The sequence below is a fragment of the Haemaphysalis longicornis genome, unplaced genomic scaffold (assembly GCF_048455015.1).
Source record: "Haemaphysalis longicornis isolate Haplotype H1 unplaced genomic scaffold, Haemaphysalis longicornis Haplotype H1 scaffold_4, whole genome shotgun sequence".
NCBI lineage: Eukaryota > Metazoa > Arthropoda > Arachnida > Ixodida > Ixodidae > Haemaphysalis > Haemaphysalis longicornis.
This window is the reverse complement of record NW_027526361.1, coordinates 547,382-573,179: the sequence shown is the minus strand read 5'-3', so window position 1 is coordinate 573,179 and position 25,798 is coordinate 547,382. Positions and strand designations below refer to the sequence as shown.

Sequence of the window (25,798 nt, the reverse complement as noted above, 5' to 3'; positions counted from 1 at the left end):
AGATGTCTGTCTCCACTTTTCGGTGACAGCCGCGTAGTATCCGTGAAAGCCTGCGACAGTCGTTAAGCGGTCATTCTCGTCAAGGAGGTCTAACAGACTTGTGACATCTGATGCGAAGACCTCGGTTGGATCACGCCATTGTGGTGAGTGCGTGCAAACGAACCCCCAGTATGGGATAAACTTGGTGTACCAGGGTACTCTCTGCCTCAAGTTCCTTAATGATTGAGAGCACGGCACACGAATTGGTCTTGAGAAACCTCATCTTAACAAACAAGTCGTGCAGAGCTTCAGGCGATGAAATAAGACTCTTGAGCTTCTCACACTTCGTTCTCTTGGCTTCGTCGCTTCTCAAAAAAGACAAAATGGCGCGCCAGTAGTCCAAAATATCTTCTAGAGCTTCATAAAAAGAGAACCACCTCGACGGACATACGGTTTTCAGCGACTTGATGGTCATGCCCATGGCCAAGCACACAAGACCAAACTTTCGGCGCAGCTCCCCCGATGATTTCAACAGGGCAGGAAAGTGCACAACAAAATCGTGAAGTACGTTAAACGGGCTCGTCCTGATTCCTTCCTCCAGAGCGTTGTTGAGTAGGTGGCACGGATCTTTGAAGTGAAGCGCTTTGAATTCGGGGTTGGAGAGTTGCAAGTCCTTGTGAAGCTTCTGCATGTAGGAGGCTGAGTCGGAGCACAATACAGCTATATCATCTAAGGTCTTTCCAACCTTCTGTAGGGCGGTTTGCATCAACATGGCAATTGATACTGCGTTACACTGCTGAACAATGTGCAAGTCTATCATGAGAGTTCTACGTCCAGGAAGCTCATCATCGTAGAATGTTGCAAGCACCGCCACGGCCGGACGTCCGCGAAGTTCCGGCGACTCGTCGATGGTGACGGAAATTGGCTGGTCTTTCATCAAAGGGCTTATCGTCGCAAGGTCTTTGTCACTGACCTCATGTAGGTATTTCCGATATAGTTGGTCACTACCTGGCATCGTGCGTGCCGTCGGACACTTGCTTCGAAAAAGGCTGCCAAGAGGTCCATCAGCCTGGTGCAGCGGAATCCCAGCATGACAGAGTGCACGGCAAAACTGGTGCGGGATGTCATTCGCGTCTTCTCTCTTTGAGCGGCCCCGAGTGATGCATTCTTTCAGCGAACATTGCTGTGGCGACTTGCCTGTGAGATAGGAATAACAAGACGATGTGAATAAATCGGACTCCGACAATGCAAGTCTGTTTAGACCCTGGCATAGAAGTAAGCGTGCACGACGAAACCTCGTGAAACTGTACGAAACATGCTACATTCACTCTCACGTAGCCGTAAATTCAAAGCACCAACAATTCAGCAAGGACTTACTTGTGTCCGGAAGGCGCGTCTTCATACGGACGTGGCGCTGCGATTGTAAATGCTCCGCAATTCTCACGGCGCCCTTACCGTTGGCAATGCTGTCACACGACAAAGCTTGCAAACGATGACTCCTTCAGAGGACGTTGACTCTTCAAAATCACTATACTCCTTTACGTAGTCGCTGCAAAGCTTTCGTTTCCTTCCCATTTTGCTTGCACGAAATTTCTGTTGACGCGCTAAAGAAATGCGTCATGTGAGCATGCCACGCTTTCCGCCAGCAGGCTTTCCGCGCTTGACCCTCACTGCCATGGCTGTCAGAAACTGTTCTCTCTCGCCTGCTCATGCGAGGAAGAGCAGACCAATCACAGACACCCAATGCGCCGCGCACAGAAGCGGGCGGCGAAGCCAGGGGACCGTATCCGTATATTCGATGTTGTCTAGGTGCCCTAGCGCCGCTGTCACCTGGCGCGCCTTAGTGTCGCCAGGGGACCGTATATCAAGAAGCCATCTGGCGCTCCCGGGGCCCGTGCATTCGTTGACCTGTTGACGTCTCTCGCTTCGTGCACGACAATGTCGTTATTAAATATGCGATGGTTGCGGTCTCCGAGATCCTGTCGATGCGCGGTAAACATTACATCGGTCAAACCAGTGGATGTATCAATGAGTGCTTAGAACTTGCCCTTTGGATAAAGAACGGAACCAGGTCATTTTGGCCCTTGAAATCGGAGTTTATCGGATAAATCCGATTTGTCGGAAATTTTACCGGCGAATGTTTACCGGATTTTTTCGGATAAAACCGAAAACACGGAGCCCTAGTCATATGGTTTCAAATCGTCTGCTGCACCGGGTACTCGCTTTCTGAAATAAGACTCACGATCAGGGGCGGATCCAGGCTTTTTCTGAGAGGGGGATCAGCTCCTATCAGTGATGATGATGATGATGAGCAGGAGGAGGAGGAGGAGGTGGAGCCTTATTTACCTATTCACTGAAATTTCGGGAAAGCAAAAACACAAGGAATACAACAAGTCATCAATTCACCTTTTTCTGCGACCTGAGTGGTCATCTTCTTGGAGGTTTAAATTCAAAACTTAAGGGAGGGGTCAGGACATCCGGACCCCCCCTCTGGATCCGCCAATGCTCACGATTCTTCGTTCACGTTTGTTGCTTTGTTCTTGTCTTACTTTGATTATTCTGTGCGTGCGTGTCTGTGCTTGTGACGTGTCCTGAGATCATTCACTGCAGACGAAAAGGCAGCCTGACCACCCGCAGTGAATGATCCCATGACACCATGTCACAAGCAGACATGCATGCACAGAATAATAAAAGTAAAATGAGAGCAAAGCAACAAACATGAACAAAGAATCGTAAGTCTTATTTCAGAAAGCGGGTACCCGGTACAGCAGATGAAATTTACTATGATTTATGAGCTCTATGTAATTATTTGTGACCATCATAAACTATGGACAAAAGAGGTTCTCTGATTGTCTGCTACCTCATTTGAGTCCTTCGTACCATGAGTCGCCATCGCATGTTTCGTTTCGCACATCCCAGGTGGTGCCGTCGTTCCAAGATCACCTTGCACGTCCAAATTGGCCGCCTATTTAATCATAGGCAAAAATCGTTTCTATTTCCATAATAAACAGGCAATTGCCATCGTTGTTCCTGGTGTCAAACAAGAGACCACACAATGCAACCTCCGTGTGAAGTTTGAGCACGAACGGAGCAGTGGTTCACTCGGCAAAGAATTTTAAAGGGACAGACAACCGATTTTTGGCGAGTATGTGTTCCCTATCCCAAATGAAAGAGCACCTTTGTTTAATTTGCAGTGGAGTTTGCTGGCCACAGGCAAGCGCACAGCTGCCCATAATACGTCATAGGTTCTAGTGCAGGAAATGAGCTAGTGGGTCGCATGGCCATTCTCTTTTTCCCAATTATGTAGCCTGTTTGAGTAGAGTTGGTGTTAAAATTGGTGACGGTGTTATTCTGACACGGCAATCTTTCGAACAAACCAAACTTGCACTTTGTCTGCGTGGCCCCTTCAAGCGCAGATTGCCGAGTGATGGTGCTGACATTTACTGTCGAGCAGAATTGCAGAGCGGCCAGAGCTGCCTAATCTTTCGAACATGCCAAAGTTGTACGCTGTCTTCGTGGTCTCTTTGGCAAGTATACTGCCTTTTCTTTTTCTTTCATTTATTTATTTGGATAAGTGCCCACAAACAGCATGATTCCTTCAGTGTGGTGCAGCACAGAAAAAACAAAGAAAAGGAGACGAAAGGAAGATGTGTACAACAGCCCAAAAGAGGGACAAATACTAGCCCGTAGGGTCAGTGAACTGTTTCGTGACACGTGTTACGAGTCCACGGAATTTCATTGCACCGCTGCCTGTTCTTTCAATGTGGTGTTTAAAACTTAACGATGAATCAGTGTGCACTCCCTAATCCCATACTGTTGACATTCGAGCAATGGAACCCCCGTGCAGCTTATACAAAAATGGAATCGGCATCAGTCAACGATGGTATATGACATGACATTTGTCTTGGATGGGTTGATGCGAAGCATGTTTGCTGAACACCATGCTGAGACAGTGATGTCATGTTGTAGAAGAGAGTGCTCACCAACCCTGTCTATGGGCCAAAAGATCTTAATGCCACCAGCAAAGAGGAGCATTTCAGAGTGCTGCATGCGCTCAGCCAAGTCACTGATAAAAACCAAGAACAACAGGGGGCCCAGGTTGCTTCCCTGAGGCACTCCAGAAGTTGACCGAAATTCACCAGAGAAACAGCCCAAGACTCGTACAATGTTTGTATGGTTAGAAATTAACTTTCAAAAAGCATCAGGTATGTCTTACATATTCCATAGTGATCCAGTTTATGCAACAGCAAGGAGTGTGACACAATGTTGAATGCCTTTGACAAATTGAAGTAGATCACACCAATTTTGCGTCTTGAATGTGCGGCAGGGTCCACTTTGCTAAGAAAAGCACACAAATTTGTCACAGGTGGACGATGAGGAATAAAGCCACGGTGTTGTGTGCACAGTTTCTGGGAGAAGTAAAGAGTAAAGGCGGCCGCACAGAATAAGCTCCAGCACTTTGGACAAATCAGTCATGCAGGTCAATAACTGACCACAAGAGAAGGGTTGCCAAACTTAAATATGGGTGCAACAATTGAGTGTTTCCATATGGTTGGAAAGACTCCAGATTGTATGCAGAGGCTGAAGATATGTCTCAATATGGGTGTAAGTATTGGTCCACAGCCCTTGACAATGCGCATGATTTTTTTGGCTTTCATTGCTGCCAGGCAGTAAGGTCTCATCTGCACAGCCAGTGTTGCCAGTATTAACAGCTGAAAAACTGGAGCTGGAGTGGCTAGCCAACAGATGGTTGGCAATTTCTGTTGCGTCAGCTGTGTGGATTGCTGAAATGCTAGTTGATCGTGATCCATAACTGTGCATGAATCTGAGCTCTTGCCTCAAAGATGCCTGCCCCGTTTCGACAGCTGCTTGGCTGGTCTTCTGTAATTGCACGCTGCAGGGCCGCCTGATACCTTGTGAAGGCAACGCAGGCGTGCCTTACGCCCGAGACACTGTCGCAGCTCTTCAGAGAACCAAGTCGGACACACAGACGGATGGGATGAACCTGGCCATTCCGTCCTGCAGTGCAGCAGTCAATTAGGCTGTGGCCGATCCTCCACAGTGGTCACTGAGCACGTCTGACCAGTCGTGGTCCCTTAGGAACACCCACGGTCAAATTGGAACTTAGTTTGTGCACGAGGAACTTGCCTCATTGCTTTCAATGAAAACACTATCTCTAGAGGAGGAGGATCTACCCGTGTCAGTGGAGCACACGACCTCTGGACATGACCATCAGGAGAGGATGTTAGCATGATGCCAAGAAATTTTCCCTGGTAACAGTGGTTGTTTGGGCAAGTGTTTTCTTGATACAGGCCATGAAACATGACCAAGTCCAACATAAAAGGTGCTCTCGGGCGTGAGCAACCTCATGAACACCTGCAGCTGCCCAGTCCATCCCAAACAGGTTAAAATCACCCCAAATGCGGACACTATGTTTTGAAAAGTCTACAATTTGCTCAAGGTTCTGAAAATGGATGATGAATTTGGTGGCATCATAAAGAGATGGAATATCATAACAAGGAGGGGAACACGGACGAAACACACGACGAAAGTGGCAACCATGAGCGCTGACTTACTAGCACACACAGCGCTCGTGCTTGTCACCTTCTTCCTCTGTTCCCCTCCTTGTAAGTACGCACCAACTCGCCCAAGCCTTCACCAATGGGAAAATACCTGGCGGATACCTGGATCCAAGCACTTTCCTCTTAAAGCTCGAGATCACCTCTATGGCATATGTGGAGCGAGCTGCCAACCACAATTAGCACACCCTCTCCTGTTTTTTGATTAGTCGAGGCATAATTGTGGTCACGGCGGAAGACTGTGTATCCAGGTGTGAGAAATTGAGCATTTGCGCAGGAATCGTTCAGCCACGTTTCCGTGAGGCATATAGTGGGGTGGTGGCTACATCAGAGTAAAATACGTCGGCCTTCGTTCGCAGGCCGTGAACATTCTGGTAACAGATGGTGCAAGCAGGATCCGACATGCTTATCCAGAAGTGTCCTTCTGCAGCACATCCTGCCAGCTGTGCAGCTGTCCAAAGAATGGGCGGAAGAGAGAGCCTTGGGGCATGCCTCTGGCGTGTTGATGCTGCCGAAGTGTTGCTCCTCGATCGCGACATGAAATGAAGAGCAGCTAGGATGCCAAGATAATAGCCGAGCGCACGTCACCTGAACGCCGTTTAAGAGGCCTTTCAATGGCGAAGTCAGGTCCAATGCCGTGGTGCTGGGAGCCAGGCGCGTCACGAAGAAGGCACGTTGTCGCGGGGGCCGCACCACGACAACGTGCCCTCTTCGTGAATTACGCTCTCTTCCTTCCACAGAACATGGTGCTACATCCCGTCAGTAAGCCAGCAAACTGCCACCCGTGAGTCTCTAGGTTTTTCCCTGACCGGGCAGGTGTCCTTAGCATTGTAGTACAACTACTGGGCCTTTGTTTTAGGCCAAAAAAAGCACTATAAAAACGTTTGCAACCCTTTTGTCAACCGTGTGCGGCACTAGTTTTGATTCCGGCGAGCGACTGCATCATTATTAGATCCCCGGGAAATCTCGGTTGCCTTCAAACACCCGATGAGGGCACACACCCGAAGACCGACCAAAGTGTTCCGAGTTTATTATGCTACTGGCCGGTAACACCGGAAGAAGGATTGGCTAAACTTGCCAGGACGATGGGCATACTTGGCCCCTTGGAGCTGGTGAAGGGACCTCAGTTTCGCCACAAGTGCTGCAAAAGGGTGTGCCATCAGTCACGGCCCCGTGGGGACAAAGCAATTCTGCTGGGAATATTATCGGCTCAGTGCAGCCACGCTGGACTGAATAGCAGAGGCATTCGTTGTCCATGCAGCCACAGTGACCCACCAAAGTTATCTGCAGAAACAACCCAAAAGGCCCATTCCTAGACCTAGAGGGACGGTAACCCCCCCCAGTAAGTATCAGCATTATCATGCTGCTTGCCGCGAATCTTGAAGGTTCGACACTGGTGCTTTAGGCACCTGCATCAGCAGAAAGTCACTTCCGCATTTCATGCGCTTAGCAACTTGCCCACGAATCGACCTCAGTGGAATTTTTGGCCACGATCATGAGCTGAATGCAAATTTTTAGTGATACTTCTTGAGAAAAGAAATATGCACAGTGACGGCACTGTGCATAAGCTACAACAGCCATAACATTTATTCAACGTTATGGCTGAATGCCTTCGAGAGAAGTAATAAAATCCACAATGAACCTTGTGGACGCATTTATGCCATAAACCGCCAGGCAGTTAATTAGTGGGCAGCCGCCGCATAAAATCCAAGGTATGTTTATTTAAAACGAAGCATGTCAAAAGAACATGCCTAAAGAACAGCATAGCTACAAAAATAACATCTACGAGCTTTCACGGCTGTCCAGGCCGCCCAATCGGCGTTCACCCGTCGGTGATGCAGCGGCCCTGCAGCTCCATGGTCCAGACCAGCGGACCGGTGGTGTGCACCGCCACCGCTCCAGAGCCGTCAAACTCGTTCGAGGTGCTCACCAGCCTGCCAAAGGCCATCTCCGAGTTGTCTGCACGGGGAGAGGGGAGGGTTCAAGCACGCCGTGCCCAGGGACCGTGGTGGCTTCATCAGTCCTACGGGCACAAGGATACAGGCTGCAAGTGTACAGGCCGGAGGACACAGTGTGCGCAGACCAGAATCGTATGCTCGGCCATTTGGCAACGCTCGGCACGTGCTCGGTACGTGTGTGCCTGCGCCTCTCCCGCACAAGTCTTTCGACTGCCACTGCGCATCGTGACGACATTGCCGGTTGAAACCGAGACTGAAAAACAGCTCAGCCCTTGCTGTAGGGAGGCAGTTTGTGCGGTTATGCACTTACTTGTTTAACCATACTGCCAACTCCAACGGGAGGGGTTGTAGCAGAGACATGCAACGTGTCCTAGCTGAAATTCGACACGCTAATCTTGCGTCCCTGCCTTCAGTGAGAGTGCCACTAAACAGCCACTGGTGCCGAGAGAAGTGTGTGTGTTCCCTGTAATGCAGCCCACGTCCCCGCAGTGGCCCATCAGGTCAGCCAGTGTTGCGAAGCACCGCAGGCTCCTGCACAGCTACCACGTCGACGCAACCTGGCCTGCCCACGCCCACGAACCATGCTGACACAGGCCGGCTCATCCATGCTAGTGCAATGGGTGCGTGTGCACGACATGCAAATTTCGGCACAGTGTGTACTATCAGGATAAAATTACGAGCAAACCAAACCACAAACATCTGTGCGGATGCGAAAATCTGCAGGTGATATTTCCGAGGATCTGACGCTGCAGGTCACGGGCAGCAGCAGTGGATACGGAGGAGAATGCGCACTCTGGGTCTCGAACCGAGTCTAGCCCTCGCCTCAGGATACCCCGACCCGGTAGTATTGTGCTCGCACCTGCCAACCTTAACTGCTTCAGATTTTGCACCTTGCATGCACAAGCGCATGCTTGTTCCGCTGCTTGCAATGCTCCTCCCACTAGCGGGCACGCAGCGAAAGTGCAGCGTGGTCAGCACATCTAGGCCAGCACACGTCGCTTTGCCACTTGCCCAGGTTCCACTTGAGCCCCCGCGTTGTGACACTGGGGCAGGGCGCTCCCAGGGGGATGAGGCCGCACCAGGAGCCGGCCAGGTGGCTGGGCGCACCGATGTTGTGCTGGCCCTGCACACAGCGGGGGTCATCGGCAGCTGCCTGTGCCAGCTCTTTTTGCTGCACGCCAACACAGGAATCCTGCTTGCCGAAGGGCCTTCCTGTGGCCCTGAAGGGGCTTACAATGGGCACTCGTGCGGGCCACAGGGTAACGTAAACAAGAGAAAAACAGGTATACTACGATTCTGCACAAATGTCTGCGCTCGTTATTGCAGCTATCAAACCTTCCATGCACCCGACGCCAAGTTTTGTCACATGAGCCCTTAAAAGAGCCGTGAAGAAAAAACACAAGTTTGGTCAATTCATAAGGTTGCCTCATTAGAACCATACTGACACCACTTCTAACGTAAGCTTCACTCAAATAAGCTACGTAATTAGGAAAAAGGGGAAAGAGACGACCCACTAGCTCAATTCCCGCAACAGAACCTATGATGACATACGGTACCAGCCAGCTCTGCGATTGGTGGAGGGTGGCAAAAGCAAACGCAAATTAGGCAGAGCTTATAAGCTTGCTGAATGAGCTATTTGCGCTCAAATTTAGGGCACATTCTTTTTAAAGCCATAAGAATAGTGGGACAAACAGTGGAAGCTACGAAAGCACACGTAAGCATAGAAGTACCGATGCGTACTCCTTTTGGTACTGCGCGCACTATGCTTGGTTTAGCTGCACAGGACTGCGGGGCTTTGGGGTTGTCTCAGACACTGGCCGATTGACGCAAGCAACGGTGTCTTACATGACCATATTTGTCGAGCGAGCACTATGTTTTGCGAAACAATTATTTTCTCCCAGAAAAAAAAAGGGCCAGGAAAACGGCTTGCCATGGTATGGTGGCGCCATCTAGGTTCACTAATGGTAAACAAGGCTTGCCAATCGGCTGCAGAGCGGTTGGTTCCTGTGATGCTATTGCAGACCAGAAAAACACATGATTCGGTGAGAACATCAAATTTTAACTTAAATTAATTTCTCAGTGATTAAAGCATCGTTTGCATTCGTAAAAGCACTGGCGGCGCTATAAAACACGAAATATTTTGAATAACACAAACTTGTATTTTGTCTTCAAGGCTCCTTTAATTTCGTAAAGCTTTGAAACATAGAAAGGAGAAGAAATGAATTGAAAATAATAATAAAAGAAAACTTGAGAAGGCACTGGGTTTGCTTTGTAACCTTACAATGTTATCCTAGTTGTTGTTCTTTTTTCGGGGGCATTGTGAAATGGCTTATGAATGTGCTGCGAGCGGACGGCAAGTTCGTGTGCAAGTTTAATGCGTGCATCACTTGCAACAGCAAAGTAATTGCCAGTCACTCGGGAACTGGCACAGCCAGAGCTTTTGTTCTCACCCCTCTTTCCCTCAGATGCTTTACGGCACACAGAGTGCGTGCGTATCTGTGCTGCCGACTGCCACGTGTAGTGGACGAACGAAAGAAGGCCCCAGCAGCAGGCGCACCTGTTCCAGCAGCCAGGTGAGCGAGTTCTCCAGGAGCAGGCACACGGGCGTCCCGGCCAAGAGGCGGTGGCTCTCAAACAGCGTGTTGAAGATGGACATCATGTGGTCCACACGGTCGAAGCTGCCGCACAGGGCCACCACAAAGTCCACCTGCCGGCGTGCAGCCAGGGGTGAGCCCACTGCGCGGCCGCTTCCCGCACCAGAAAACGCCCCGTGCCACGGTGGGGCAGCAGCCACAGGCCTTCCAACGAGCAGAGGCACAGGGTGCGACTGCTGCCGCACAGCACGCTGTGTGCAAGCAGGAGAAAAGTGCAGCCACAAGTGCAACCTAGACAAATAGGCTTGGTGCGTAAACATGCCACCACACTGTTCACCACTCTGCCCAGACCTTCTCACTTGTTCAGCAGCTTCAAGCGAAGCCCAGAAAATGCCTGGTAGCGTCCCTCTAGCCTTCACGCTCAGCCATGGTCAAACAAGCGCCTCGTGCGGTTTCGCGGTGCCCACAGAAGCACCACCGACTGCACTCTGGTTGCCGGAAAACCGATTCACGGCGCCAGTGGACATCATGTGGTCTCATGGCCTTGCGAGATGCCCTGTCTGTTGGTGTAGAGAAATACTTTGCGAAGCACTTTGTAAGGGACGAATTCGGAATGGCATGGTGCCATTGGAGCTTTGCCTCTCGTCGATTCTCACCTATGCATGAAATTTGTCATTCCCCTCCCCCCCTCGTGAAACGCGGCTGGCTGCAGTGTGGGCCTTCCCGGAGGAATGCAGACGCCCTCAAAAGGCGTCTCCTGCGCGGAAGGGTCAGGTCCCACCTTGAGCGGCGGTGTGCTTGAACGCACGTGGTCTCCCAGCACACCCAGGGCCTTGGTGAAGTCCGTGAGGTCTTGGTCCGGAGTGTGCACCACCTTGCAGCCCTGCACCAGAGGAGCCCCCCGGAGTGGACAGCTCGTGTTGCCACCACTGAGTGGCCCCAGGCACTGGCCCTTCGTGAGAAAATCCCTCGTGGCAGTCCTTTTTAAAGGGACCCTGCAACACTTGCCATCGACTACTAGTACTGTATTCTGAGATAAAGTCTATTGTCCCAGAAATCTCCTCCCGCAAGAATTATGAAAATCCGTCCACAATTAACGAAACTACGCGCGATGAGAAATCGCGCATAATCGTTCCCTCTCAACTCGAACGCGGACAAGGCGACGAAAGCTGCGCGCTCTCTCCCGGAGAGGGGGGCGGCTCGCGGCGTTCTCTTCGGCGGCCTTCGATATATCACATGCCGGGTAGTTTTCTCCTTTTCTCCGCAACGCGGAGGGGCCTACTTCCAGTCTGGTGCCACAAAAAAAGCAGGCATGGGTGCCTGCTCGCAAGTGCGCGCTCGGGCTGGTAGGGCGTTTTTGAAGCAATAAACGTTTGTAATCGAGTAATCCCGTTGAAAGGGAAGTACATATTGAGCTCATCACTCAAACTCCGCGCGCACTCCAAACACAAAATAAACGGCAAAACTGTGCCTACAGGTTCAGGCATAGAAGAGGTTCGTACACAGTGATGACGACGACGGAAATGGGAGAATCTAGCCGCGAAGTTGACCAGTGACAGCCGATCGGGCAGCCATGGCCTATGTGACGTCCCTTAGGCCATGCATAATGAGGACAACTGAAGAGAGAGAGGTTTGATTTTCCGCTTCTTTCACATCGATTTGCGCGCTCACCGCTTCACGTGCACGTGTAATATTTGGCTCAGGTATTCCTGGCAGTGTAATCTAAACGTCGCGCAGGTTTACTTGCACTGCTCAAAGAGTGTTGCAGGGTCCCTTTAAAAGTGAGGCGTATTGGCGCCAGGGCGTCTAAGGCCAGGAGTGCCCTTGCTACGACTGAATAAAAGTGCCATAAAAACTGTTGCTGCAAGAGCCCTAAGTTAGTGCACTGGCGTAAAGGACCACCTGGAGACGACGGAGGGGTGCAACAAGCACGACAGGGATGCAGCCTCGTTAGACCAATCTGCTTCAGAAAATTCAATATCCTCCGCAGGTATTCCGGGACTGCTGCAGTAAAAGTAAGCGTGGGACTAGGGGATCAATGGGACGTGCCAGCTATGCCACATTTCCGGAAAACACCACCTCCTCCACATCTCATGCAGTTCAGTGGCCATTCACCAGGTAGAAGGCAGGAATGTGTGCCTTATGCAAGTTTACATCGCGTGACCTCAAGGGCCCCACTTTCCTCTCGCGTGGCTGGTTGGCCAATTATTGGTTGTCTCTGGAGGGGTCGTCTGTTAACCTCCTCGTCCCATTATTCCCCTAGGTGCTCTTTACACCTGGCATGGCATCAGTGCTAGTTCAACCAACCACTCTAGCGGCAGCCTGGTCAGCTTCGCGTTGCCAGCTATGCTGCAACGGCCAGGAACCCAGCGCGCCGTAACTGGCCTGCTCTGTACAAAGCTTTAAAGGGGGCCATAAACGTTGACTTCCTGCCAGCCTTCCCTGTTGACGGGGCCACTGAGTGAATCAGCATACATAACAGAATTGTGCGTTTCATTTTGGGTTATAGTCCCGGTGCTTCCGCTGTGAATGCGGTAGTGTCTTTGTTCGCTGCTTCTGTGATGGAAAGATGCTTCCTAAGAGCAGCACAGGCCACTGCGGATTTGGTCTTTGATGCATCAGTAAAAACCCGAGCGGCCTTGCACCTATCCTGGAGGTACAGGAAGCACTGCTTCACTGCAAATTGCAGTGATGTGATTGGGTCAAGCCATTTTTGAGCAGCTTTTGGAGCAGCCAGAATGAGCATTACGATTTGAGAAATATTGTTAGGAGGGGAGGAAAACAACCGACAGGAGCACCAAAAGCAGCATCTTGGGCATGCAAAAATGTTTAAACAAGTAAAATGCCTGCGGTGCGTCTCTAGCAGACGACACGATGCGTCTCTCGCAGACGACAAGACAAGCGCTGGCAAAAATGGACCCAGTAGCTACTCTACGTGTAAACCGAATTTGCTGGACACGTGCAAACATGCATGCTTTCATAAGTCGAAAGAAAATTTTACCCGGACCTCATCGTAGCTCGAGAAATGCAGCACACGCGCAGCGAAAAAACCACGTGCCAAAGCGGCGGCAGCCCCCACGTACTCCCGCGGAGGGGAGAGTGCAGCGCCCTCCGACAATCGTTCCCTAGCCTATACATGACAGCACTGCGCAGGCAGCAAAGCACGTGTTCGCGCGATTTCAACTGGATACGGATTGGCTATAGCTCTGGCTTGGTGAACCTGGCTTGGGCCTCATGTAAAGAAAGCCCGCCACATCGTTATCACTATCAAACAATGGCGTCCACCTATGAGTGTTTTTGTTTTGGGTGGCAGTGTGGGTGCACCGCGCATGTTTTCGGTGAAACTAAGCGTCCTGAATGTATAAAAAGTTAAATATAGCTCGCGCTATGCTTATTTTATTGTAATATAATTGTTCAAACCCAGCCCAAATCATTGGAAATTTCGTTGAAGCGAAAGAAAGCCAGACAAATGGTTCGTTGTGGCGAGGACTTTGTTGCATTGACTTCTATGGCTAGCTGATGGGGAATTGGAAATATTTCGTTGAAGCGGACTTCGTTGTAGAGGGATTAGACTGTAAATGACACAGCCGTCAGCATACAGACACACCTTGCAGTTAAGATCAGCTACAATGTCGTTGATAAAAACAAGAAGAAGCAGAGGCCCCAGAACAGACCCCTGCGGAACACCGGAAGAGACACTCACTGCATCAGATTGGTACCCATGCAAGAAAACACGCTGCGTGCGATTTTTGAAATAAAACCTTATCCACGGCATTACATTGCAGTGTAAGCCAAGAAAATATAGTTTGTGTAAAAGCAAGGCATGAGGAACACAATCGAAGGCGTGAGGAACACAATAGAAAGAAGGGATTTCTGCAGATGCTACCCTTCCAAAGGATCCAGATCGTAACTGGCGCTTGGCTCACGTGGAGTAGTCAACCAATTACTGATTAAAAGAATTAATAGCGACTAGAACATTAACTGAGGAATTGGAAGGTTAATTCAACCAATCGCCCACCTCTGGTAATAAAAAAAGCCTTTACTACTACTTGTAATGTACAAAAGTACGAAGTAGCAACATTCGGGAACATGTCTACAAAAACTAACTGGGAATGCGCGTAGCCACTGCTTCTGTACGTCAAACGAGCGGGGCAAAATAATACTAACTATGCATCAATTCACGATCGCACGCACACAACAAACTAGCCACAAGAATAATAAAATAGCTCTCATGCAAAACGATCATAGTTTCAGACAACTTATTTATTTATTTATTTATTTTATTTATTTATTTAAATGGAACTAATTTTCATATGTTGGTTCTATTCGCTGGACCTGAACTGGTGGGCAGAATTTACACACTTCACGGAGCTATAGCCTCAAGCAGTTGGCGCTGCATGGTAGCAGAAATGCCTCAATGCCAGTGGATGACGATGCACCCGCCTCACTGTGCTTTCCCAAGGCCATGCCTACGGCTTTTACATAGTTCCTAATCGTACTGTGGAACTCTCTTTGTTTTGTGACTTCCGTTTGGGATCCTGAAAACGCAAGGACATTCCTCACTTCAGAGAGCGAGAAAAATCGAATGAGCGGTATATATCAAGTCATCTGGGGAGAGTGGCCACCTCCCCCCCGACCCCACTTCTACTTCTGATCAGTTACAGACTGAAGAATGTTCTGCTGCTACAGTGCTGCTTGTGACATGCACTTACTTGCTGAATTTTGGCTTGGGTTGCGAATCTTATGCCCCAAATAAACTCGTTTCCAGTCTGCTTCGTGCCGTTTAGTTTGCAGATTGTTATCCACAGATGCTTCTTCTGCGGCATGGTATTTTGACAGCTCCTGTGCTAGTTTTAGGTTTGCCATTTGCCGCAAACTACTGCAGGACGCGGACTTCTTTAAGAACTTTTCGTAAAAGTTTCGGCGCTTGTAGATAAGAAAAGTGTTGATCTCTTAAAAAAAAAAAAAAGCCAATTACCTTTGGAGAAGTCATTTCAGCCTGAATCAGTGGCATTCACCAGGCTGTGTTCCTATCAGGTGCCAGCACTGCTGGTCTACGCCACAGGAGCCGGCGTCCGCACGAAAAGGTGTGGCTGTTCCACGCACTTCGCAACCGTCGTTGGCTTCGAAAACACATTGCTCTCCCGAATGAGCAGCACCACAACTCCTAATTCGCAGGCAATTTTGCCGCATACAGCGCCGTCATTTGTGTTTTCGTGCCCCCTGTGCCGGCAATGAATTCATAACCTACCCGATTTGCAACTATACTAGATACAAAACATTTCCAATCAGGGCGGCGTCAGTGCGCATGCGGCATTAAGTTCACGGAGAAATGCATTTTTGAACACTTCTTCCAACATAGGCAAATGCGTTCATCCAAAACGAAAACAGAACTGGCTGCACGATTCAATCCATAATAATTTTCGCAAGCCATTGAGTGCCAATAGGAATCAAGAACTATCTGTCACGCCCATCGCGGCGGATGATCGCAGCGCTAGATTCCTCTCTAGCTGTTATTGTATGAAACTCTATGACCGGCGCCACATGCAGCACTTGGCCATTCACTCCACCGCTGGCGCAGCATAGTTCATGGCTTTGCCTGCACTCCCTGCCACCGAGGAGGCGCAGAAGCGGGCAAAAAAGTGCAGGTCCACTGGTCATACAGGATGGCAGAGTCGGCACTGCACTGCTGTGAACCGGTTCACGAGGTGCAGGCTGAATGGAACGGATCTTCCACATACTCACCGCCTTCCAACGCTTTACTTTCAGATGCTGGGGAGTGCACAAAGAAGCGTGCCTTGTTACTAGAGGCCGGATTTTTAGGCATTAAGAAAGCGCGATTTAGGCGCCTAAAATAGGCAGGTAAGACACGGTTTCAGGCTTCCAACGTCTGTAATATAGGCACCATAAATTTTTACATAAATGCAAACAACTGCCAACGAAGACGTATGAGACCAGTATCTACAACAGAAAAACAAAAACTGTTATTGTTGATGATGGCACAAAGGCGCCAACAGTTGAACATAGCCGTTAGGTTGCCCCAGAAAACTGCTAGAATAATGACAATAAGTTGGCTTAATTCAACAAGCGCAGTGCTGAAATTCACCTTCAATGGCCACTGTCACTTGCTCGGGTGTTGCATATAATAAAACAGGCATGAAAAAGAGTACTTGAGAGCTGGGAATACTCGCTAAACAAGCACTACTTTGTCTGCCCTACAGACTTTAGTTACGACGCAAATGAAACAGACAAAAATAATATGTGCAATAGGTTCTACAATCTATTAAGTACTTAATACACTCATGATACACGAGGACTGTTAGGTGCAACTCTAGCAATTTTGTCATTTACAACTATATCCAACTTGAACAATCAAGGCATCTCAACTCTGGAAAATAGTACACTTGCACGCACTTGACGAGCGTTTTTTAAAAGGTGTTCAGCCGCTGAACAGACTTTTGATGGAAATGCATTCGTCAGTGCCCACCAGCAGTTTGAATTGTACGGCGTGAGGAGATGCAGCTGCACAGTGGAATCTGCTTGGAGGGCACAAGGCGTGCAGTTCAGGAGTCATTGATGAGAAAACAGTGGACCCAGCAGCAAACCACCACAATTCAGAATTGCGCCTCTTGTTGCCGAGAATGATCGCCCCGTTCTGGTGCTAGCGGTTGTCGGTTGAACTGGAGGACTGGGTTGAACCGAGAGTCCTGAACAGCCAATGCTGGCCGGTAACGTGAATAACCATCTCAAACGCACCCGAAAGCGAAACTTGAGGACACTAAATAGTGTTCATATAGGCGCCGATATAAAAGTACGCACTGAAAATAGGCATTTATAGCCATTTATGGGCATTTAGGCACAAATGCCAAAATAGGCATTTGTAGGCACTACAAAAACACCCTTTCATAACCTATACTTCGTGCCTATATATCGAAATGACGTGATAGGAGCGCAAGGAACAGAATAGGCGTTTGCCTAAAATCTGGTCTGCACTTGCCTTGGACTTGTAGTATTCGAGCGTGGCCTCAGATACCGAGTCGAAGTCCCCCGTGACATAGTCGGGAAGGAACTCTTGGGCGTGGGCCCCCATGGCCGTGCGCAGCCGGTCGGCTCCTCCGTCAACGCAGATCCTCACGGGGGCTGGGCAACAAACCGTGCATCACAAACGCGTGGGAAAAGACATCCGTGTCTCTTCTCCGGGTGCCCCCTTAGAGAGTTTCAATATAACCGAAGCCTCGCGTTCGCTTTGAAGTCACTTAGTATCACCACAACGTTTTGGTTTTATCAGCCACGTCTCACTGGGCTCGTTAGTGGTTGTGGTTCTCAGGTGCTACGCTGCACTGTAGTGCAGCTACCAATCTGCATCCACTTCCGGGTCTTCCCGTGTCAGATAAAAAATGAAACGCCGTAGTTTTGCACAGTCGCATTCCGGCCCTAGGGAAGTAATTACCCGTATAATACAACTGTGAACACTTCCCATTCCAGCTAGGTGTTTAGTCAGCTTGTTTCAATCAACACCCTTTGTGGGAAGTTTACGAGTGATTCCTAAAAAAAGTTAGAAAAGGCAACGGAGAAAAAAGAATGCGGATTATCACCCCGAGACTTGCGGTGACAGCTGTTAGCATGCTGCCGCCACACTGTCATTCAGTGACGGCTCGCCCATTTCAATATTCTGTGCAGTACGTCGCCACAGGTCGCATCCTTCTGGGGTAAGTGCGAGCAAGTTTGGTTTGCAAACAAAGAGTGGTGAAACACAGTTGGTATTAGGTATTACTATTTCCATGACGCACAGGCACCTTTGCCACCGGTGTACAGTCCGGTGTGTGCTTTGTAACACAAAAGCTGAGGGCCAATCGGCTTGGCCGGAAAACTCGGGTCACCATACGAGGCTCGCCCACGTGCGTGAATGCACGACCGTCTTGCCGCTTTACTCCGCACGGGCATGCCTCTGCTGTGACAAGGCGGGGAGGAATCTTAGAAGTGTGGCGCCCACTCCTATCATTATTTCTTTCCAACAAGTTCACGCAGTCAGAGCTGAATATCTTCACTGTACGATGAAACGTTTCATCACACAGTCCAGAAAACATTGCCGACTGGGCACAAAAGAACAGCCATTTAGTCGGGTGTTTCGACTCGCACACAGAACGGGGCGGGCGAAGCGTCGCAGCTGAGCGGTGGTGGTGGTGCTGCTTGCTGGGCCAAGTCGGCCGGTTTCACCTGGTGCGGAGGACGTCTCTTCCTCCCCCACCCGTTGCCAGGACTTGGTCACCACTTGAAAGAGTTGGCCTAATGACCTTAGGTTCGATGGCAACCATTTCGTAAATAACTACTGCTCTTGTGTAGCTACCACTGGGACAGAAATGACGGCACGCGCTGCAAACGCCGACACATCTGGGAGCGGGGCCTAGTTGGGACCAGCGACCAGAGCTCTCTCGGGGACGCGTTCCAACAAGCCTGTGCCAAGCACCTCGCAAAGGATAGCTGTGCTTCGAGTGCTGAGGCGTTCCTGGCGGCCCCGTTAAGAAACTGCTCCAGGGTGCCCCTGCTGCCACTCTGGCGTTCTCCTTAAACGGTGGCCGTGAGAGCACTGGCAACAATGCACGTGGTGCAAGCTTTCTCGCATCGTCTCGCACTGCTCTGACATACATGATGTCGCGTGCTCTAGTTTTTAGAGTTTCGCATACAATATAGTACTCTGACCACCTGGGCCCTGAGCCATCTGGCTACGCACTAATGATCCCAAGAAAACTTTTCGACATGAAAAAATGTATATGCAACAATAACATGCCTAGAGCGAAAATGCAAAGAAGCAATTGCTCCAGAGGGTTAAATACAGTCATTGGACAAACGAAACCAAATAACGAAAATGTGACCGGAACACACGAATAGCGAGGCTTCTTTCCAAGCAAGACAAAATGACGCGTGGCTTAATAACAGTAGGCAAGTAGGCAAATGTGACTTCCTAAATATACCAATAGCGTGCCATTATTGGACCTCCAAGAACACCATTTCTCACTTTTGTGTGTTATGGTTCATATTTTTGTGTTTGCATTTCATTTTTTCATGACTGTATAAAAGAAACTCACTTAATTTGTCCATGACTGCACATATGAAACTCTTGACTGTAAAAGTGACACTGATATGGCAAAACAATTTCGGGATACTTGCACACATGCAAAATGATCGCAAACTTCGAACAGAACCAACAAGACGGATCCAAAGAAAGGAGGGCGAAACAGGTGCTATCAACCCGGTTTATTTAGGAAAAAACAACACACATACATGTGGTCACGCACAATGGCTTTGTGCATCAATCAGTAAACAACTGCAAGCTTTTGGCTGCCCTGACCCACTCAGAGCTCTGAACTCGGCAGACACTCTTCTCTCACAGGGAATCTGAGAAGATTTTGGTGGCCCCGTGAGAGGGTCGGGGCAGCCAAAGGCTTACAACTGTTTGCCGGTGCCACTGCACGTGACCATGTGCTGTTTTTAGAGCGAGGCTTCAGTGTCCTTCCTCACTGGTGCCGCTGTACATTAGTACGCCACGCAGGCGAGCCAACTTTCTCCGGCAGTGGTGGTGAATGATGGTGGGTGAACTGAGAGGAGAAATCGCTTCCCATGGCCGGAATCAAGCCTGGGTCCCACTGCTCCACCTCGACATGGCCACAGTGAGCGCCAAGCAGCAGGCACCGACTCGCACCGGACACCTCAAACCCAAGCGTGAGGCCCACGGAGTGTGGCTGCGGCCATTCGCGCGGTGTGGGATTGGCCAATTCAAGAACCCATCACGAGAAGGCTTCGCGTTCAACCATCGATTTTTCTAAATAAGCTTAGTTCACAGTCTCTCATCCTCTTTGCTTTGTCCCCGTCCCGTTGGTGCCGTTCCAAGTTTGCCGCCTAACCACTAGCCCGGCTTTCTTTACTGCTACAAAAAAAAAAAATCATTACATACAAAGGTCATTAAAACCCGTTTATTTCTGGATTACAAAAGTGATATGGACGACTGTTGCTTCTCGTGCTAAATGGGCACCTGCCCTTGCGTGTACTTATATGAAGACAGATAATTATAGATAACAGCCACAAAATAAGCATATTTGCAGTGACTGCATGTTTTATGGGGTGGAGAAAAATGAATTTGGCACAGCTGCACGAGTGTGTCAGAAACAGTCAGTGGGCGGACGGGCAAAAGAAGAAGAAAGAAATGAGGAAAGAGGGGGGAGGGAAGTTCGGAGGGAGCTCGTCCCGAGTACAGTGTGAAGAATGCATTTGGCACGTGCTGACACACAGTAACCACTACTTTAAAGTGACCAGACATCCCGATTTAGGCGGGACAAGTCCCACTGTCCCACAGCCCGCTTGTGGGACGGTGTTTTGTCCCGCTTTCAGCCGGAAATATGGGAAACGCTTATCAACCCCAGGTTCACTAGAGAAAAGCTGGAGGAGTGAAAGAGCCAAAAGAAACCGTTTGAGGAACATCAAGAAAAGAAAGCAAGAAACTGTTGTGTTCCTTGCTTGGTCCCAATGTCTGAGCTGTTTTCTTTATGTTACAGTGTATGCCAACAATCCGTTCAGCACACCCTTCTGCGTTTGACGAACAGTGGGTGGACGTGCTTCAGCGCTTATTTACTTATTCAGCAAATAACTCATCGTTGCTCGTCAGACAAAGGCCGTGAGAACTACATGATCTTTCAGTTAAAACCAAACTGCAGTGAGCCTTGGTCTCCCTTCAAGCTGTGTGCCACGTTGAAAGTCAGCGCTAGTCCTGTCCACTTCTTTCTTTTTGTGTCCCTGTTAGTTTGCGCTGTTCCCCAAGATGCCACGTTCTTCCTTACAGCCCCCCCCCCCCCCCCCCCCCCCGTCCCACTTTGGGGTTTGAAGAATATAGTCACTTTACGCTACTTGAACCTATCCACTGCACAGGCAGATGGCACTGCGACGGAATTCTGAGTTTGTCCTTTTCAAGAAATGACGCTAACTTTCGGTAGCTGAGGAAAGCAACCCCCCCACCCTTCTTGTTCTGAGTCGCATCCTGTGCCCTGCCTCCAGCAAATCAGGACTTGCTTCGAAGTGGCATACCGAAACATACACGAAACGGACAAAGCTCATAGTTGCGCCCCTGATGAATCAATTATCCTGGGGGTGGGGGGTAATAAAAAAACCGCTGTGTCTAAAGGTACGCCGGAATAAAGTCCGTGCTCCGATGAAGGGACTTTACGGCGGACGTGGCCGATACCCAGAGGCTAAAGAAAGGTACGCCGGACTTAGCCGGTGGATGACAGTACAGGCTAGTCGGACACACCCGCAGGCCACAGATGTATTCTGAGGTTGTGCTATGAGGTTCCCTCTTGAAATGCAAATCCAGTGCCACGGAGGAAAAGCCTCTCGTGTGGTCTCATGCGATTCACACTGGACGAGATTGCCATAGTGCAACGGGTGCCTAATGTAGGAAATTTACCACTGGGATATTGGTCGCACGATTGTTCATCTTGTTGGCCGTCTGTTACGCCGCGAAATCCTGCCTGGCTTCGTGGTGACGAGACACCGCCTCGAACTTTGGATCTGAAGTGCTAGGTTCAAATCCTCCTGTCCCAGCTGTTTTTGCCATTGCTACGCATTTGCTACGCATTTTTGCTACGTTGCTACACATTTTTGCGTTATTTTTAGATGATGGACTGCAGTGGTATTACGCTGCTTTCATTACACGAAACACTGCACCAACCACCAACCAACCACAACGTGAACAAAATGCGGTTTAAATAGCTGGAATTCAGCCAGCCAGTCACTCCAAAGGAATAATTGTAGGACAGGCTCATCATAAGCTCATTACGAAAGGGCAAGAAAAAGTTAAATTAATTGCAGTGTGCACGAAGTGAATTTTTCACAGTTGTGGGTTGTGCCACTGCAAAACACTGCTTTGGCTGGTCAAGGAAGCACAGACTTGTTTAAAGCAACACAGACATAGAACACAAGCTGCACATGGCCCTCTTTTTTTCGCGCTGTGAGCGGGGGGAAACTTACAAGAGTGGTGCCTGGCACCTCGGAAGGTTTATCATCTAAAAATAATGCAAAAATGTGTAGCAATGTCGGTTGTCTTCGTTAAAAAAAAAAAAAAAGTTGGGACAGGAGGATTTGAACCTAGGACTTCAGATCCAAAGTTCGAGGCGGTGTCTCGTCACCACGAAGCCAGGCAGGATTTCGCGGCATAACAGACGGCCAACAAGATGAACAATCGTGCGACCAATATCCCAGTGGTAAATGAATTCCTACATTAGGCACCCGTTGCACTATGGCAATCTCGTCCAGTGTGAATCGCATGAGACCACACGAGAGGCTTTTCCTCCGTGGCACTGGATTTGCATTTCAAGAGGGAACCTCATCAGAATACATCTGTTGCCTGAGGGTGTGTCCGACGTACCGTAATATTTTCGGGGTCGGCGTACGTCCGATGTATCTTTAGATTCTGAGATCAGCATGTATACGTCCAACGTATCTTTAGCCGCTGAGGTCGGGATATGTCCGACGTACCTTTAGATTCTGAAATCATACGTCCAACGTATTTTTAGCCGCTGAGGTCGGAATACGTCCGACGTACCTTCAGACACAGCGTAAAAAAAAAAAAATGGGTGGGAAACCATAACGATGTTGCAACAAGATGCTGTGGATGTGGGGTGAATGTTAAAGGTACTAAATGGCCCACCCTCCCAGCTGCTGAGTATTTTTTTTTTGGCACACAAAACAAAACAAGAGGAACATCAAAATTACCTTTTCTCCATGCTTTCTTCAAGAAGGCAGTGCTCTGGCAACTTAGAGGTTGATTGAGAATAACTATAGCACTGTGGGCACCTGTAAACGAGATTTTAAACAAAAGATAACCGCTTTTTAGAAGAACGATTTACATGCACATTGACATAAAGCATCGTCCTTGACATAATGTGCATATATTCAAGGATATGGCACATAAACGTTCTCTCACCATTTTTCCCGAACAGCACTGCCTCCGGGTCCCATTCTCTTGGAATAGCCACGTGTGAAGCCATTCTCGCAGCAGTAAAATAAAGGCCACGGAAGAATCGATCGCGATCCCGCTCCAAGTTCAAGCAGGAGGAAAAACTGATCCTCCGGTCGGCACACGAGCTGCATTGAGAAAAGTGCGGCAGCAGCCGAAACCCACGTTGAAACTACGGAGCATAAACACTATGAGAAAGAACCAAAACGCTGGCGTATCAGAAACCTGCCGTCATATCTCCTCTATAAAATGAAGCGGAGTCAAATTGAAGCAACTCGTGAGAAACACCGGCACACCGACCGATGGGATCATAGACGCCGCCATATTAAACACGTGGCTGCACGTTTACCATTTTATTGCTAGATGGCAGCACCTAACATTCCACTCATGCTTTCATTCATGACAGTTACGTCCAGAAAAAAGTTGGGCGTGAGCTGGTGAGCTCATACAGGCGGCGTCAGCTCGTGAAACTTCAAAACAAATGTTTGCGTGCGGATTTAAAATGTTCTCCCTGTAGCATTCCTTAGGATATTTGACGATGAGTCGTGTAGTGTACTTCGCTTTCGTGTCGCTAATCTTCAAAACCGTCACGATATGCTCAGGTGAGCTTTTCTTATTTTGTACTAGGCGCCGTGTCTTTTCTTTAGGGCTAACACCTGTTTCATGTGCTTGGCCCACCTGTCCGATTTCGAGATACGCAATTTTTTTTCCTTGCCGGTTTTTTAACGGAACACTACCGTGCCTGAACGCTTCGTAAGGTACGCTTGTGTGTTGACTTGGGTTTTTACAAACGCATTCGATGACTCTGGCATCGTCTTGCGCCTCACTTAAGCGGAAGGGCGTTGCATTCTTGGGATTCCGTGGAACGTAAATATAGTTGATTAGTAAAGCCACATGTGCCAGGAGTCACGCCTGCGTGGGGCTGCTTAATCACAAATCGTCGCTGTCGCCCGTGTACGGAGGTCACTCTTTGCGCGCTTGCAAAATCCCACTTGTTCCGCACCGAACAAGCAATACATGAACACGGATAGATTCCCGGTCTGCTTTAGTGGAAGTGTTTGCTCTTCAGCACTGTCGCTAAATTGGGGGAAAAAAAAAAGATGTTTTACCACTTGCCTTGCGAAGCTGACAGGTTGGGAGACAATGCGCTCTTGGCCGCCGTTGAGAGTGCCACTCGTGCCAGCGTATCTTGGAAGGCCGTTATCGTTCCCCTCGCAGGTTGCGATGAAGCGCTGGTCGGGAGTGCGAAGTTATCAGCCTCCTCTACACTGTCTCCAGACAGGGGAGCAGAGAAAGCACGCCCTGATAGTAAGTAGGCGGCCTCTTTTCTTTGTTTATCATTTCCCACTGCTCCAGCCCGTACTTTTGTTTGCCTGTTTCGAGAGCAGTTTTGGGCTTCCCAGAAGCTGCTCAAAAGTGCTGTGGACAGGCAATTAAGGAGACCAGGTTTTCTTTTTATTATTAATTATTGCGGAAGTTTGCTATTCAGCATAAGGGGAAGTTAAATGTACGCGCGTTGGAAAACTCCTCGTGTTCCCCTTTTTCCCCTGTTGGGGGAGAGTGTGATTTATCAGTCCTGCAAATGAGAGCTGACGCGTTTTTCGAAGGTCATTTACTTGGGTCTTTCAATTGTCTGCGTAAAAGGGGCATTGTACCACAGAATGAAAAACATTGGGAAGTGTCCAGGAGCTGGCAGAAAATGTGTGGGAAAAACTGTTACTGTAGTTGACTGTAAAAATAAAAAAAATGGATGAAGCAGCTTTTTGTAAACAGTCTAGCAAGTTGTCAAAATTAGATTGCTACCACCATGCTCCTCAGGAGTATGCAGGGCCTCTGTGAGGCATGAGATTTTTTTAGCAGCACCCAGCCAATCTCAAGTTTTTTGTGCGTGCATGAATGGCCCTTTTGACTCCACATTTAAAAAATAAAGTACACTTGCCCCACGAATTTCAAACTTGGAGTTTGCTATTTGGCTGTATTGTTTCAATTTGTTAGGATGAAATTTCGAGTTTTTTGTAAGTTTTATGTCATGTTGAAGTTGAGAAGGCAGAAGAATAAGTAAGTGTTCCTGTAATCTTTCTAACAGGAATGTCAAAACTACAGACCCTTGTCAGATGAACCGAGCCTGGTGGTTCATCTGAAGTTTGAAAACACACTCGGTTTTGTACCAATGTTCGGCGCATAACCATGTAGGAGATTGGTTGGGAGCTTGGCCAAGATCATTCTGCTGCTAGGCAGATTTGGAGTGTCACACGCTGTCTAGAAAACAGAGCTGCTTTGTGTAACTCGATGTGGGAAAAAAAACGGCTCTACACCCTCTCGTGGCACGAATGAATGAAGGCCATGTTTTTAGTATGCCTTAATCCGCCTCTTTCACAACGCTGCTGCGCATGCCCGTGGCCCTGGCGGAGGAGGGTGGCCGGGGCCGGCCGGTCGGCTCCGCAGCGACCCCACCGCTGCTGTCACTGAGTCCGTGTAGGGAAAGCATGGGAGCGGGTTTGGCCCCTACCGAGCAAACGGGACGCAGTGCATTTTGTTAATGTGACTGTTGTGCAAACCTTTCCACCTCTGCCAGCCAGTGGTCCTTTCGTGGTGTGCGGGACAAGAAAGTCCCAACAGGCGGTTTTCACTCACGGAGCACAGTGTAGATGGCGCGGTGAATTTACCCAGCGTTCACCGCGC

The 25,798-nt window shown here is 49.2% G+C and overlaps 2 protein-coding genes across 6 annotated transcripts in view; one reads left to right on the top strand and one right to left on the bottom strand.

Moving 5' to 3' along the window:
* Positions 1–7,259: 7,259 nt before the first annotated feature.
* LOC144178100 (thiamine pyrophosphokinase 1) lies at positions 7,260–24,377 on the bottom strand. Of its 5 annotated transcripts, none has more exons than XM_077705630.1 (8): positions 24,233–24,377; positions 23,084–23,244; positions 22,873–22,953; positions 17,108–17,250; positions 10,892–10,993; positions 10,074–10,223; positions 8,528–8,639; positions 7,260–7,517 (listed from the first exon to the last, which is right to left on the bottom strand). In XM_077705630.1, exons 2-8 carry the CDS (start codon positions 23,145–23,147, stop codon positions 7,381–7,383), a joined length of 789 nt encoding a protein of 262 aa, XP_077561756.1. In that variant the 5' UTR covers positions 23,148–23,244; positions 24,233–24,377; the 3' UTR covers positions 7,260–7,380. The 5 variants fall into 5 exon arrangements, with proteins under 5 accessions (XP_077561756.1, XP_077561758.1, XP_077561757.1 ...); XM_077705632.1 differs by having other exon boundaries at positions 24,226–24,367; XM_077705631.1 differs by lacking the exon at positions 24,233–24,377 and adding an exon at positions 23,346–23,467.
* Positions 23,517–25,798, top strand: part of Nrx-iv (neurexin-4) — a 139,805-nt gene continuing 137,523 nt past the window's right edge. The window contains exons 1-2 of the mRNA XM_077705629.1: positions 23,517–23,718; positions 24,335–24,424. Coding sequence (XP_077561755.1) covers positions 23,655–23,718; positions 24,335–24,424 — 154 coding nt within the window. The 5' untranslated portion in view covers positions 23,517–23,654. The remainder of the gene's footprint in view (positions 23,719–24,334; positions 24,425–25,798) is intronic.